We start from the raw sequence: 16238 nt of genomic DNA on the forward strand, positions 1-16238 counted from the left end.
CAAAGCGCAGCGTGGAAAGTGTTCATGATATTTAATACTGAAACACCAACAAAACAACAAAATATAAACGAACGTAAAGTTCTGCAAGGCTAGACAGCAACTGTGCAAAAACAAGATCGCACAAACTAGGGTGGAAAACAGGCTGCCTAAGTATGATTCCCAATCAGAGACAACGATAGACAGCTGCCTCTGATTGGGAACCATACCCGGCCAACAAAGAAATAGAAAACTAGAATGCCCACCCAAATCACACCCTGACCTAACCAAATAGAGAAATAAAAAGGCTCTCTAAGGTCAGGGCATGACAGTGGTCTACAGCTAATAATGAGATACTGTACCTCAGGCGAGCAAAACCTTGAGACTTCCTTAATATTACATTTCGTGCACCAGCTGTTGTTAACAAAGACACAGACCGCTGGCACTTATCGGATGCCGCTGTTCTATCTTGCCGATGCAGCGTAAACCCCGCCAGCTGTATGTTAATCATGTCGTCGTTCAGCAAGGACTCTGTGAAACATAAGATATTACAGTTTTTAATGTCCCTTTGGTAGGATAATCTTGATCGGCGCTCATCCAGTTTATTAGCCAATGATTGCACGTTGGCTAATAGTACGGAAGGTAGAGACGGGTTACCCACTCGCAGTCGGATTCTTACAAGGCACCCTGACTTACATCCTTCTTACATCCTTCTTATATCCTTCTCTTCATGCAAATGACGGGGATTTTGACCTTGTCAAGTGTGTAAATCCTTCATGTCCGACTCGTTAAAGGAACGAATCTTTGTCCAGTATGAGGAGACTAGTCGTTGTTCTGATATCCAGAAGCATTATGTACAAAACAAGTTACAAAGAACGTGAAGAAACACACAATAGCACAATTGGTTAGGAGCCCGTAAAACAGCATCCATCTCCTCCGGCACCATTAGATGGCATAAGAACAAGGCTAAGAATTATTCCCAATTTTTTTTGTCACTGTGCAAGTTTCAGGTTTGCTGAGTGCAAACTTGAACATTGTGAAATTTCTGTGCCACTTTTGGCGCACGTTTACTGTGAACACTGAGACTGTATCCGCTTTAAGTTAGTTTTAAGTGGTCAAGTAAGCTACTGTGGCTATTTGATCATAATGTAGGCCTGCCAGCGTGGCCTACCATCAAAAACGATGGCGAACTCCTGAGTGGCGCAGTGGTCTAAGGCCCAAGGGGCTGTGCCACTAGAGATCCTGGTTCGAGTTCAGGCTCTGTCGCAGCTGGCCATGACTGGGAGATTGGCCCAGCGTCGTTCGGGGAGGGTTTGGTCGGCAGGGTTGTTCTTGTCCCATCACGCCCTAGCGACTCCTGTGGTGGGCCGGGCGCGATGCACGCTGACACGGTCGCCAGGTGCACAGTGTTTCCTCCCGACACATTGGTGCGGCTGGCTTCCGGGTTAAGCAGGCATTGTGTCAAGAAGCAGTGCGGCTTGGTTGGGTTGTGTTTCGGAGGACGCACGGCTCTCGACCTTTGCCTCTCCTGAGTCCGTACGGGAGTGGCAGCGATGGGACAAGACTGTAACTACCAATTGGATACCACGAAATTGAGGAGGAAAAAAAAAAACTATGGAGAAAATGCATCCCATTTTAACATTGAAATAGCTGTTGTATGGTTCAGCCTACAGTAGCGGTCAATGTAGGCCTACACTCCATGAGTCTCTTAACTAAAAAAACATGCAGGGCTTGACATTAACCTGTCTATCCACTTGTCCATCAGACAAGGAAGTGACTGAAATTGTTGTTTGATGCAAGAAACCACTTCACAAAATAAAATGCCTCATTATTTCCATACCCTTATTCCAGAGAATCAAACAAATTATTCTACCCTCTGCCAATTGAATACTTGGCTTATTCAAGCCTGGCTCAAAATACTGCCCCTTTAAGACAAAAAAAGCTATTTTACCTGACTTGCTTTTCAAAGATGTCTAGAAATATACATGTTTTGTGCTCTTGTAGGAAGCAATTACTCCCCCATTGCTGACTACAAATAATCTAAAGTTGGGCTAATAACTCACTAACTTGCAAAGGATATGAACAAAATTTCACATGTGCACACATCGCTACATGTAGCTCTCACTTTGATCTCAAAACAAGAGCGTTGACTCACGAACACTCATGCTGTAAAAACAGTCTAGTTCAAAGTGAATGGCACATCCATATGGCAATGGTCTATTTGCATACACAGTGCATTCAGAAAGTATTCAGACCCCTTGACTTTTTCCACTTTTTTTAACGTTACAACCTTATTCTAAAATTGATTCAATTGTTTTTTTTCTCAATCTACACACAATACCCCATAATGACAAAGCAAAATGTATTGCAAATATATTAAAACTAAGACATTATTTTCATAAGTATTCAGACCCTTTGCTATGAGACTTGAAATTGAGCTCAGGTTCATCCTGTTTCCATTGATCATCTTTGATGTTTCTAAAACTTGATTTGAGTCCACCTGTGGTAAATTCAATTGATTGGACATGATTTGGAAAGGCACACACCTGTCTATATCAGGTTCCACAGTTGACAGTGGATGTCAGAGCAAAAACCAACCTATGAGGTCGAAGGAATTGTCCGTAGAGCTCCGAGACAGGATTGTGTCGAGGCACAGATCTGGGGAAGGGTACCAAAACATTTCTGCAGCATTCAATGACCCCAAGAACACAGTGGCCTCTTCAATTGAAGAAGTTTGGAACCACCAAGACCAAACTGAGCAATTGGGGGAGAAGGGCCTTGGTCAGGGAGGTGCCCAAGAAACCGATGGTCACTCTGACAGAGCTCCAGAGTTCCTCTGTGGAGATGGTTGTCCTTCTGGAAGGTTCTCCAATTTCTGCAGCACACCACCAATCAGGCCTTTTTATGGCAGAGTGGCCAGACGTAAGCCACTTCTCAGCGATAGGGACTGGGAGACTCAGGATCGAGGGAAAGATGAATGAAACAAAGTACAGAGATCCTTGAAAACCTGCCCCAGGGCGCTGAGGACCTCAGACTGGGGCTAAGGTTCACCTTCCAACAGGACAATGACCCTAAGCACACAGCCAAGACAATGCAGGAGTGGCTTTGGGACATGAGTAGCCCAGTCAGAGCCCGGACTTGAACCGGTTCGAACATCTCTGGAGAGACCTGAAAATTGTTGTGCAGTGACGCTCCCCATCCAACTTGACAGAGCTTGAGGGATCTGCAGAGAAGATTGGGAGAAACTCCCCAAATACAGGTGTACCAAGCTTGTAGCGTCATACCCAAGACGACTCGAGGCTGTAATCGCTGCCAAAGGTTCTTCAACAAAGTACTGAGTAAAGGGTCTGAATACTTACGTGAATGTAATATTTCAGTTTTTTACATTTGCAAACATTTCTCACTTGTTTTTCCTTTGTCATTATTGGGTATTGTTTATAGATTTTTTGGGGGGGACTATTTAATACATTTTAGAATAAAGCTGTAACATATCAAAATATGGAAAATGTTTAGGGGTCTGAACACTTTCCGAATGCACTGTAGGCCTACTGCAGCTCTGATTTGGTTATGGTGCACCGGTCTGTGTAGAGTACAGGCCTGAGTCGTGCCTGTCAATGCAATAGAATCCTACTCCGATGTGTTCTGCCTTCCACAAGATCTCTTGCATAGTTTGTTTTTGTTTTGGTATGTTGCCTTGGAAGGGGTTAAATATTGCGTTGATTCGATCACAATTCCCTCAGTAAAGAAACGTTGATAGTTTTAACTAACGGAGAAAACTCTAAAGTTGAGTGAAGTTCAATCTTGTGCTTTTCTGCACGGGCTGATATTTCTTCTGTGCGGCAGTCCCAGGGGAGATGCACTCCCGCGCACAACTTAGAGGGAACATTGAACACTGGGCATAAGCCTTGGCAAAATGTGTAATTGCAGGAAATTTGCTTTAAAACACCAAAACGTTGTCTCTGCGGCCAAGAGGCGGGCCCCTAAAACTGTGCCATTGGCAACGCCACTAACGCTGCTTAAAAAAATACTAGGGGAAACACTGAAATGGTACAAATGCAGAGGACTTTGTACTTGACTGGTTCATTTCCCAAGGAATGCCCTATTAAATGGGTGGTTTTCCCCATACACCGTAGTAGTAGGGCAATTCCACAGTCACAGAATTTGTTAAACTTTTTAAATCAATGGTCTCAACGTAAATCTGTTACCGTGGAATTGGCAAGTAGTAGTAAATTCTCAGGCCTGAAGGTTTTCCTGACCAGAAAAAAATGCAAGTCCTTAGTAATAGGCTATAACTACAGCCAAAAGTCTTTTTCCTGGCCAAAAAACTCCTGGCCCCAACAATGTCCTAATAAATGGGTTGTTTTCCCGTGTTTGAGAGATCACTGGTGGTGATAGACTAATGCTGAGCTAGACATAACAGGTTAAACACCATGACGATGCAAGGCTTTTCTGGCAAAACAACTTTGCAGCCGTGTTAATGGATTCCTCTTTGGTTATTATAGTCTGTGACATTTCGCTGTTGCCCCATTGAATACCATAATTAAACGTCACGCACTGAGTAATATTTCTTCAGAACGTAAACAGGAAGAAACATGTATTTTTTTATTTCACCTTTATTTAACCAGGTAGGCTAGTTGAGAAGTTCTCATTTACAACGGCGACCTGGCCAAGATAAAGCAAAGCAGTGTGACACAGACAACAACAGAGTTACACATGGCATAAACAATAAACAAGCCAATAACACAATAAACAAGTCAATGACACAGTAGAAAAAAGAGTCTATATACATTGTGTGCAAAAGGCATGAGAAGGTAGGCAATAAATAGGCCATAGGAGCGAATAATTACAATTTAGCAGATTAACACTGGCGTGATAAATGAGCAGATGATGATGTGCAAGTAGAGATACTGGTGTGCAAAAGAGCAGAAAAGTGAATAAAAACAATATGGGGATGAGGTAGGTAGATTGGGTGGGCTATTTACAGATGGACTATGTACAGCTGCAGCGATCGGTTAGCTGCTCAGATAGCTGATGTTTAAAAACTTCTTATGGCTGGGATCCCGTTAACGGGATCGATATGACAACAGCCAGTGAAAGTGCAGGGCGCCAAATTCAAAACAACAAATCTCATAATTAAAATTCCTCAAACATACAAGTATTTTACACCATTTTAAAGATAAAGTTGTTGTTAATCCCACCACAGTGTCCGATTTCAAAAAGGCTTTATGACGAAAGCACACAACGATTATGTTAGGTCTGCACCTAGTCACAGAAAAACACAGCCATTTTTCCAGCCAAAGAGAGGAGTCACAAAAAGAAGAAATAGAGAAAATGTATCACTAACCTTTGATCTTCATCAGATGACACTCATAGGACTTCATGTTACACAATACATGTATGTTTTGTTCGATAAAGTTCATATTTATATCCAAAAATCTCATTTTACATTGGCGCGTTATGTTCAGTAATGTTTTGCTTCCAAAACATCCGGTGATTTTGCAGAGCCACATCAATTTACAGAAATACTCATAATAAACATTGATAAAAGATACAACTGTTATGCATGGAATTATAGATTAACTTCTCAATGCAACCGCTGTGTCAGATTTAAAAAAAGCTTTACCGAAAAAGCACACCATGCAATAATCTGAGTACAGCGCTCAGACAACAAAAGAAGCCATACAGATATCCGCCATGTTGTGGAGTCAACAGAAGTCAGAATAGCATTATAAAAATTCACTTACCTTTGATCTTCATCCGAATGCACTCCCAGGAATCCCAGTTCCACAATAATGTTTGATTTGTTCGATAAAGTCCATAATTTATGTCCAAATACCTCCTTTTTGTTTGCGCGTTTAGTAAACAATCCAAACTCACGACGCGCAGGCAAGTCCATGCGAAGGTTTAGACAAAGTCATATTACAGTTCGTAGAAACATGTCAAACGAAGTATAGAATCAATCTTTAGGATGTTTTTATCAAATCTTCAATAATGTTCCAACCGGAGAATTCCTTTGTCTGTAGAAATGCAATGGAACAGAGCTAACTCTCACGTGAACGCGCGTGACCAGCTCATGCCACTCTGCCAGACCACTGACTCATTCAGCTCCCATTCCCCCCTCCTTCACAGTAGAAGCCTGAAACAGGTTCTAAAGACTGTTGACATCTAGTGGAAGCCTTAGGAAGTGCAATATGACCAAAATTCCACTGTATATTCGATAGGCGATGAGTTGAAAAACTACAAACCTCAGAACCCCTTCCTGGTCTACTAATAATATGCATATATTAGAAACTGGGCCTGAGTAGCAGGCAGTTTACTCTGGGCACCTTATTCATCCAAGCTACTTAATACTGCCCCCAGCCATAAGAAGTTAAAGTTGGTGAGGGAAATTAAAGTCTACAACTTCAGTGATTTTTGTAATTCGTTCCAGTCACTGGCAGCAGAGAACTGGAAGGAAAGGCGGCCAAATAAGGTGTTTGCTTTGGGGATGATCAGTGAGATATACCTGCGGGAACGTGTGCTACGGGTAGGTGTTGTTATCGTGAACTGAGAAGGCGGAGCTTTACCTAGCATAGACTTATAGATGACCTGGAGCCAGTGGGTCTGGCGGCGAATATGTAGCGAGGGCCAGCCGACTAGAGCATACAGGTCGCAGTGGTGGGTGGTATAAGGCACTTTGGTAACAAAACGGATGCCACTGTGATAGACTGCATCCAGTTTGCTGAGTAGAGTATTGGAAACTATTTTGTAGATGACATCGCCGAAGTCGAGGATCGGTAGGATAGTCAGTTTTACTAGGGTAAGTTTGGCAGCGTGAGTGAAGGAGGCTTTGTTGCGAAATAGAAAGCTGATTCTAGATTTGATTTTGGATTGGAGATGTTTAATATGAGTCTGGAGGAGAGTTTACAGTCTAACCAGAAACCTAGGTATTTATAGTTGTCCACATATTCTAGGTCGGAACCGTCCAGGGTGGTGATGCTAGTCGGGTGAGCGGGTGCGGGCAGCGACCGGTTGAAAAGCATGCATTTGGTTTTACTAGCGTTCAAGAGCAGTTGGAGGCCATGGAAGGCGTGTTGTATGGCATTGAAGCTCGTTTGGGGGTTAGTTAACACTGTGTCCAAGGACGGGCCAGAAGTATGCAGAATGGTGTTGTCTGCGTAGAGGTGGATCAGGGAATCGCCCGCAGCAAGAGCAACATCATTGATATATACAGAGAAAAGAGTCCGCCCGAGAATTGAACCCTGTGGTACCCCCATAGAGACTGCCAGAAGTCCGGACAACATGCCCTCCGATTTGACACACTGAACTCTGTCTGAGAAGTAGTTGGTGAACCAGGCGAGTCACTGTTTTCTTAATGGACTTTTAAATGCCAAAGTTCTGGAAAGCTCTCCTTCCTTAAAATGTCAAGTCCTCCTACATGATGGGTTTGTCCTTTTTATTACTTTGATTTCACATTTTTGTGAGGGGTCTTTTCACAGAACATTGATTCAGAGATGTTACTAACTTTAGTGTGTTGATGCGTGCTGTGTCAGGTTCTGTGCCCCTCTGTATCCAGCTTGCTCTGCATTCTCTGAGCCACATAGTGTTCTGGCTGCTCACAGGATGTCTGGGTTGTCCCTGACGAGTAGCAGACTCTCCATAGCTGGGAAACATAATAACTGCTTTCCCTGCACCAACCTGGCAACCCACAGACATAATGCCCCTAATCATCTGGGAATGGGTACAGATATGGGTACATATTTCCCATAATAAGCTTCCTTGGGTTTTGCATTCTGATATAAATAAGATGTTGGGTTACAGATGAAATATAATAATTGAAGCAATTGTGGAGTTGTTGTGTTAGACATAGTTGAATGTAAAGAATGGTCTGTGTTTGAGGCGCAGGTAACTGATTTGGTTCTGGGTGCTGAGATTAGCTGACTCATAACATTGCAAAGGAAGTCACATTTAATATACGTAGGTGGTCTGTGGTTTAGTTCACTGGAACTGGAATAAAGTAACCACACGCAGGCAGTCGGGTTTGTGTTTAGCTGTCTGCACTTGTGCTGAAAAATCAGTGGTTGAAGAAGGCTTATAAGTTCATTGAGAACGCATGCTGATGTAACCGATGTGCAATGGCTAGCTAGTTAGCGGTGGTGCGCGATAATAGCGTTTCAATCGGTGACGTCACTCGCTCTGACACCTGAAGTAGTTGTTCCCCTTGCTCTGCAAGGGCCGCGGCTTTTGTGGCGCGATGGGTAACGATGCTTCGTGGGTGTCAGTTGTTGTGTGCAGAGGGTCCCTGGTTCGAGCCCGGGTCGGGGCGAGGGGACGGACGTAAAGTTAAACTTACACTGACATGACGTGTCTCCCCACGAGTCAGAGTATCTGATGAGCAGTGTCTGTGGTTCGATGAGATTCAAGATAAAGCATGTTGGCGCAAACCTGTAAATATTTTGCTCTAATGAACTTTGAAATATACTATACATGTAATGCAAGACATTCACATTTATATTTAGTCTCTTTCTCTCCCTCTCCATAGGTAAACCATCATGATCCCCATCACAGAGCTCCGGTACTTTGTTGACACCCAGCCGGCGTACCGCATCCTGAAGCCATGGTGGGACGTCTTCACAGACTACATCTCCATTGTCATGCTCATGATCGCCGTGTTCGGGGGCACGCTGCAGGTCACCCAGGACAAGATGATTTGCCTGCCCTGCAAGTGGGTGGTCAATAAGTCCTGTGAGTACCTCAATGTGAGCTTCCCAGACCCATTTGCCGCTGAGCCCAAAGGCATCAAGTATGAACTCGATCGGCACCAGTACAACTACATTGACGCGGTCTGCTACGAGAACAAGCTACACTGGTTCGCCAAGTACTTCCCCTACCTGGTGCTACTGCACACCCTCATCTTCCTGGCCTGCAGTAATTTCTGGTTCAAGTTCCCCCGGACTAGCTCCAAATTGGAGCACTTTGTATCCATCCTGCTCAAGTGTTTTGACTCGCCCTGGACCACCAGGGCTCTGTCCGAGACGGTAGTGGAGGAAAGCGACCCCAAGCCCCTGGGGAAGATGAACGGTTTGGTGGACAAGAAGGCATCTTGTGTCAGCGAGGACGTGGAGGCCAGCATTCCTATGCTCCAAAGGACTAGGTCCCGCATCGAACAGGGCATCGTGGACCGCTCCGACACCGGCGTCCTGGACAAGAAGGAAGGCGAGCAGGCCAAAGCTCTGTTTGAGAAGGTGAAGAAGTTCCGGATGCACGTTGAAGAAGGGGACATCGTTTACCGGCTCTACATCCGCCAGACCATCATCAAAGTCGTCAAGTTCATCCTGATCATCTGCTACACGGCCTACTATGTGCACTACATCAAGTTCAGTGTGATCTGCAAGGTGGACATTGAGAAGCTGACAGGCTATAGGATGTACCACTGTGCTCACCCCCTGGCCACCCTCTTCAAGATCCTGGCCTGTTTCTATATCAGCCTGGTGGGGATTTACGGTCTCATCTGCATGTACACCCTCTGCTGGATGCTCAGCCGCTCCCTCAAGCGCTACTCTTTTGAGTCGATCCGTGAGGAGAGCCACTACAGCGACATACCCGATGTGAAGAATGACTTTGCCTTCATGCTGCACATGATTGATCAGTATGACCCGCTCTACTCCAAACGGTTTGCCGTTTTCCTATCGGAGGTGAGTGAGAACAAACTGCGTCAGCTGAACCTCAACAACGAGTGGACGCTGGACAAGCTGAGGCAACGCATCACCAAGAACTCCCAAGAGAAACTGGAGCTGCACCTGTTCATGCTTAGCGGAATCCCTGACACAGTGTTTGACCTCCTAGAACTGGAGGTGCTCAAGCTGGAGCTCATCCCCGATGTCACTATCCCCCCCATCATTGCCCAGCTGGTCAGCCTGAGAGAGATGTGGCTCTACCACACACCAGCCAAAATCGAGGCCCCAGCTTTGGCCTTCCTGAGGGAGAACCTGAAGTCCCTCCACATCAAGTTCACAGACATCAAGGAGATCCCTCTGTGGATCTACAGCCTGAAGAACCTGAGTGAGCTGCACCTCACAGGGAACCTGAGCGCAGAGAACAACCGCTTCATTGTAATCGACGGGCTACGGGAGCTCAAGAGGCTCAAAGTGCTCCGTTTGAAGAGCAACCTGACCAAGCTGCCTCAGGTGGTGACAGACGTCGGAGTCCACCTCCAAAAGCTGTCCATCAACAACGAGGGCACCAAGCTAATGGTGCTCAACAGCCTGAAGAAGATGATGAACCTGACAGAGCTGGAGCTGTTGCGCTGTGACCTGGAACGAATCCCGCACTCAATCTTCAGCCTACACAACCTGCAGGAGATCGACCTGAAGGACAACAATCTCAAGACCATCGAGGAGATCATCAGCTTCCAGCACCTGCACCGGCTGGTAAGCCTGAAGCTGTGGTACAACCAGATCGCCTACATCCCCATCCAGATCGGCACCTTGACGAACATGGAGAGGCTCTACCTAAACCGCAACAAGATCGAGAAGATCCCGGGCCAGCTCTTCTACTGCCGCAAACTGCGCTTCCTGGACCTGAGTCACAACAACCTGACCAGTATACATGCCGATGTGGGCTTCCTCCAGAACCTGCAGTACTTTGCTGCGACGGCCAACAGGGTGAGTAGAGATCTAGTATTTGAGTGTCCCTGAGAAAATGTTAGCTACACACCAGTGGAGGCTGCGGAGGAGAGAACGGCTTGTAATAATGGCTGAAATGGAGCAAATGGAATGGCATCAAACACATTGAAACCATGTTCCACGTATTCCGCTTCAGCCATTACCACGAGCACTTTCTCCCCAATTAAGGTGCCACCAGTCTCCTGTGCTATACACCTAGAACTAACACAATTTCTTCTTTCCTCTATCTAGCTATTTCATGGTCAGGTCAAATGGTCACCAAACACTTGTTAAGGCCTTTATCTGTGTGTCATAGGAACATTTTAGACATTTTTCTTGAAACGCCCTTCTTTCTTCCTCTTTCACATGTGAATGGGGTCAAAGGTCACACTGGGTAACAGGAAGGTAGGGGTTAGCATTATGAATACAGTTATGTTGGGGTTAATGTCCCTAGGGTTGTTCCACCTCAAAAAGCACAGAGGATTTTGAAACCCACCATCTGAGATTGAGCTGAAATTGTGTCTGTAGTTAAACAGATAAGATCAGCATTCCTGAAACATTATTGTGTTGAAATATAATTTGATCTCTGTGAAATTAAGGTAATTGATTGCACCCAAATTGTCTATTTTAATTGATTGGATTCATATAATCGTCAATAAATATAGTACCTAACATCCGATTTGGACCATAATTCTTTCTAACAATGAGTGAGACATGAGGAATCCAATAACATGGTGAAAAGCCACCCATGGACCCCAATAGCTTTTGCTTATGTGGTCACAATTCAAGCCAGTCAGTCATCCATGAAAGCAATTCAGTTTGTCCTTCTCTTATCCTTAATCTATGTCCAGGAAACGGCTCCTCTGTGTGGTTTATCCCCTTCAAAAAAAAAGGTCTGTTAGTTAGACCATTCCTGGTAAACCCAGCAGTTCTAATGACTTCAATGTTATGGTCTCTAATGGTCTTTAATGGTAAACGACCCAAACACACAGTGGCCGTGTCTAAATACCCATACCTGCCACTAAATATTATGTCATATCTTTTTTTAATAGTATATCCAATTTCTAAAATAGTACTCCGAATGTGTCATCTTATGCACTATTGCGTTGACTCCTGCCATTCGTTCATTTTGGTACAGTGCAATCAATTTATCAGCTGTTGTAAAACACGTGAGTCGGGAAAGACGAGTGAATTCCACTAGATCAAACCCTGAAATTAGTATATGCAATTTAAGTATGTAGTACGCTACTATGGGTGTTCATTCAATCAATCAAATGTATTTATAAACCCCTTTTTACATCAGCCGATGTCACAAAGTGCTATACAGAAACCCAGCCTAAAACCCCAAACTGCAAGCAGGGTCAAATTATTATCATCATCACAGTGGTTGTAGAGGGGTGCAACAGGTCAGCACCTCAGGAGTAAATGTCAGTTAGCTTTTCATAGCCCAGCATTCAGAGGTCGAGAGGTCAAAAGAGAGGCATGAATGAATGTCCGGTGAACAGGTCAGGGCTCCATAGCCGCAGGCAGAACAGTTGAAACTGGCGCAGCAGCACGACCAGGTGGACTGGGTACAGCAACGAGTCATCAGGCCAGGTAGTCCTGAGGCATGGTCCCAGGGCTCAGGTCCTCTGGGGGAGAGAGAGAATTAGAGGGAGCATACTTAAATTCACACAGGACACCGGAGAAATACTCCAAACATAAGACTGACCCTATCCCCCCAACACAAACTATTTCAGCATAAATACTGGAGGCTGAGATAGGAGGGGTCGGGAGACAGTGTGGCCCCATCTGCTGATACCCCCGGACAGGGCCAATCAGGCAGGATATAACCCCATCCACTTTTCCAAAGCACAGCCTCCACACCACTAGAGGGATATCTTTAACCACCAACTTACTACCCTGAGACAAGGCTGAGTATAGCCCACAAAGATCTCCCCCACGGCATGAACCTGAGGGGGGCGCCAAACCCGGACAGGAAGATCACGTCAGTGACTCAACCCACTCAAGTGACTCACCCCTCCTAGGGACGGCATGGAAGTGCACCAGTAAGCCAGTGACTCAGCCCCCGTAATGGGGTTCGAGGCAGAGTATCCCAGTGGAGAGAAGGGAACCGGCCAGGCAGAGACAGCAAGGGAGGTTCGTTGCTCCAGTGCCTTTCCGTTCACCTTCGCACCCCTGGGCCAGACTACACTCAATCATAGGACCTACTGAAGAGACGAGTCTTCAATAGAGACTTAAAGGTTGAGACTGAGTCTGCGTCTTTCACATGGATAGGCAGACCATTCCATAAAAATTGAGCTCTTTAGGAGAAAGCCCTGCCTCCAGCTGTTGGCTTAGAAATTCTAAGGACATTAAGGAGGCCTGCGTCTTGTGACCGTAGCGTATGTGTAGGTATGTATGGCTGGACCAAATCCGAGAGGATAGGTAGGAGCAAGCCCATTTAATGCTTTGTAGGTTAGCAGTAAAACATTTAAATCAGCCCTAGCCTTTACAGGAAGCCAGTATAGAGAGGCTAGCACTGGAGTAAAAGGATCACAGTTTTTGGTTCTAGTCAAGATTCTAGCAGCTGTGTTTAGCACTAACTGAAGATTATTTTGTGCTTTATCCGGGTAGGCGCAAAGTAGAGCATTGTAGTTGTGTAGAAGTGACAAAAGCATGGATTAACTTTTCTGCATCATTTTTGGACAAAGTTTCTGATTTTTGCAATGTCACGAAGATGGAAAAAAGCTGTCCTTGAAATAGTCTTGATATGTTCGTCAAAAGAGAGATCAGGGTCCAGAGTAACGTCGAGGTCCTTCAGTTTTATTTGAGACAACTGTACAACCATCAAGATTCATTGTCAGATCCAACAGAAGATCTCTTTGTTTCTTGGGACCTAGAACGAGCTGTTTTGTCTGAGTTTTTAAAAGTAAAACATTTGCCGCCATCAACTTCCTTATGTCTGAAACACAGGCTTTCAGGGAGGGCCATTTTGGGGCTTCACCATGTTTCATTGAAATGTACAACTGTGTATCATCCGCATAGCAGTGAAAGTTAACATTATGTTTTCGAATGACATCCCCCAAGAGGTAAAATATATAGTGAAAACAATAGTGGTCCTAAAACGGAACCTTGAGGAAGTCCGAAACTTAGTTGATTTGTCAGAGGATAAACCATCCACAGAGACAAACTGATATCTTTCTGACAGATAAGATCTAAACCAGCCCAGAACTTGTCCTTGTCCAGAACTTGTCCAATTTGGGTTTCCAATCTCTCCAAAAGAATGTTATGGTCGATGGTGTCAAAAGCAGCAAGCACTAAGGTCTAGGAGCATGAGGACATGGCCACAGTGTTTTTGTAATGGTGTTGTATTTAATGGTAAATGTCACTAATCACACTACATATAGAGATGTTTTAATGATTTTATTGAAAAACCTATGACTGCCGTGCAGTGGTTCATAATTGTATTATTTTATTAGGTTTGTCGCAACAGTTTTAGTCACTAGCCCATTCCTCCATCAAAGTTTTGGGCTGGTAGGAAAAGTCTTCATATAGAATTTGCACCATCGGGATAGCCATCTCATAAAGCTGACATTTGTTAAACTGTTCAAGGAGAGTTGGCTTGAAGCATTAGGTTGCTAGAAGGACAAACTGAATTGCTTTCATGGAGGACTGTCTTGTGCGTGATCACACAATGTATTTTCATCATGAGCAAAAGCTATTGGTTTTCTATCCAAGGTTGCAATTTTTTTTGTAGTTGATGCATTTAAAAACTCAAGAGCCCATCAAAATTGATTAAATGGTGTAGCAGGAACAGCAGCATCTATTGAGCAAAACATGGTACTTTCAGAGTAATGTATGGTAAATATTGACTAAGTGACTTTAATGGCAAATTTTTCATAAAGGCTGGAAAAACACCAGATTCACAGGGAATATATTACATAGGATGAAGAAACAATACTCCAAGCCGCAGCTCCATACTGCTTGTCAGACATAGATACCTAATGACCTTGTGTACCTATTGTAGAGTTGTGTAGTAGACTGGAATGTCTACTTAGTCAGTGCCATTGAGATAAACTGGTCACTTGAATAGTTCACTATTCTGAAAAGTAACAGCCTACCCTGCTAATAATGTTTGAAATTAGTTAAAATAGGGGAAACTGCTCGACCTACTACACACTGTTGGTTAACTGAGACTATGTGCCGGAGTTCTAAAAGTACAGACGAGCAGTTATATTATGCTAATGAGTTTGTCACACTTCTGGCTGCAGATCAAGAGGTCGTGTCCCTGGGGTGATTTTCATGGCAAACTGTTTTCATTCTGTATTGTTTTATTTGTACTATTCCCCACCCTGTTAGATGCAATTCATCTTTGTTAAGCAGATGGCTGGAAAAGGTTTAGTGTGTCCTGTACAGAATACCTCAGGGAGATGCAATCTTACAAACAATTCACAAAACACCCGACTGAGTCTGAGATCATTAACATGAACTTTGACTTATGTGAATTCTTGTCTGAGTGCTGACTTCTAGAGTTTTGAGATTAATTTAAGTGTAGGCTAACTCTTGTAAGTGTAAAGCTTGTAAATTCAAGTGTAACACTTTAGTGGAATGTATCATGTAAAATATAATTTGTGTAATATCATATGTAAATGCATTATAGGATTTCATATATTTTAATCATGTAAATGTGAAATGACTCCGCTATAGCAATGGCCATTTTGTGTTTTTGCATTGGCCGATTTGTGCATCTTGCGTCAACGACACTCTGACCATTGTGACTTCCTGTACATTCCTGACAGACAGGCTGACTTCAGTCTCCTTACAACGAATTTGCTTGATTTTGGTGGACATTGTCTAATGCTGAGCCAGTTCATTAACTGAACACACTGTTCATCCAATACATTTTTTAAAGAATCAAGTTTAGTGTGAAAAATAAGGACTTGCAAGGAATTCTGGGAGGTTATACAACATTTCCCCCATTACCTACTGGTGGTCATGTGCTGTGTGAGGAATCAGATGGTTTGAGTAAACAATACTATTATGTTTTTTTATTTTACTGCACTCACTCACCCATATACGTAGTTCCATACTGAGAATAGGCCACAAACAGGGTGGTATGCTGCTCAAAATAGCCCCGTTTACAAGGAACCCCTCTGGTGTGTTCTGTGTTTTTATGCCCTTCTCCAGAGTCTTCTCTTTGCCATTAGTACATTATCGACCTAAATGAGTTGTGAAATTTGTAAAACGTTATTCCCAGGTGGGCCCCTAACGAGGACCCGACGCTCACCACTGTACTCCAATGTTCTAAAGTGTTCTAGGTTTTTGTTTTTCTCTTGAAGAACAATGCCTGGGTAGCTCCAGCTGCCTCACATCTTCAGTGTTTTGAAGCTAAGAAAAGCATTTGTAATTTGATAAGGCTATTTTAAGCTTGGTGAATCAGCTTACTCTGATCATATTTTGGCTTAAATTAACAGCATCTATGTAAAATGCACTCATTGTGCTGTTGCCTCAACAGATGACTGAACTATTAATAACAGGTGTTGGTGTAAGCATAAGTAATTATACAAATATGTATGGTACTCTAAGACTGTGACTGTATGTCTGTACCTCTATGGCTCGATTGGCTCCCTTCTTTAG

At 44.0% G+C, this 16238-nt stretch overlaps 1 protein-coding gene across 2 annotated transcripts in view; it reads left to right on the forward strand.

The window, feature by feature from the left end:
• The window catches only part of LOC120026424 (volume-regulated anion channel subunit LRRC8A-like), a 32715-nt gene that overhangs the window by 8451 nt on the left and 8026 nt on the right, over positions 1-16238 (forward strand). For both annotated transcript variants that reach the window (XR_005473087.1, XM_038971282.1), the window contains exon 2: positions 8498-10619. Coding sequence is in view for 1 of the 2 variants with exons in the window: in XM_038971282.1 (XP_038827210.1) it covers positions 8508-10619 (2112 nt within the window). In the remaining variant the exon portion in view is untranslated. The remainder of the gene's footprint in view (positions 1-8497; positions 10620-16238) is intronic.

Source organism: Salvelinus namaycush, chromosome 31, assembly GCF_016432855.1.
Source record: "Salvelinus namaycush isolate Seneca chromosome 31, SaNama_1.0, whole genome shotgun sequence".
Lineage (NCBI taxonomy): Eukaryota > Metazoa > Chordata > Actinopteri > Salmoniformes > Salmonidae > Salvelinus > Salvelinus namaycush.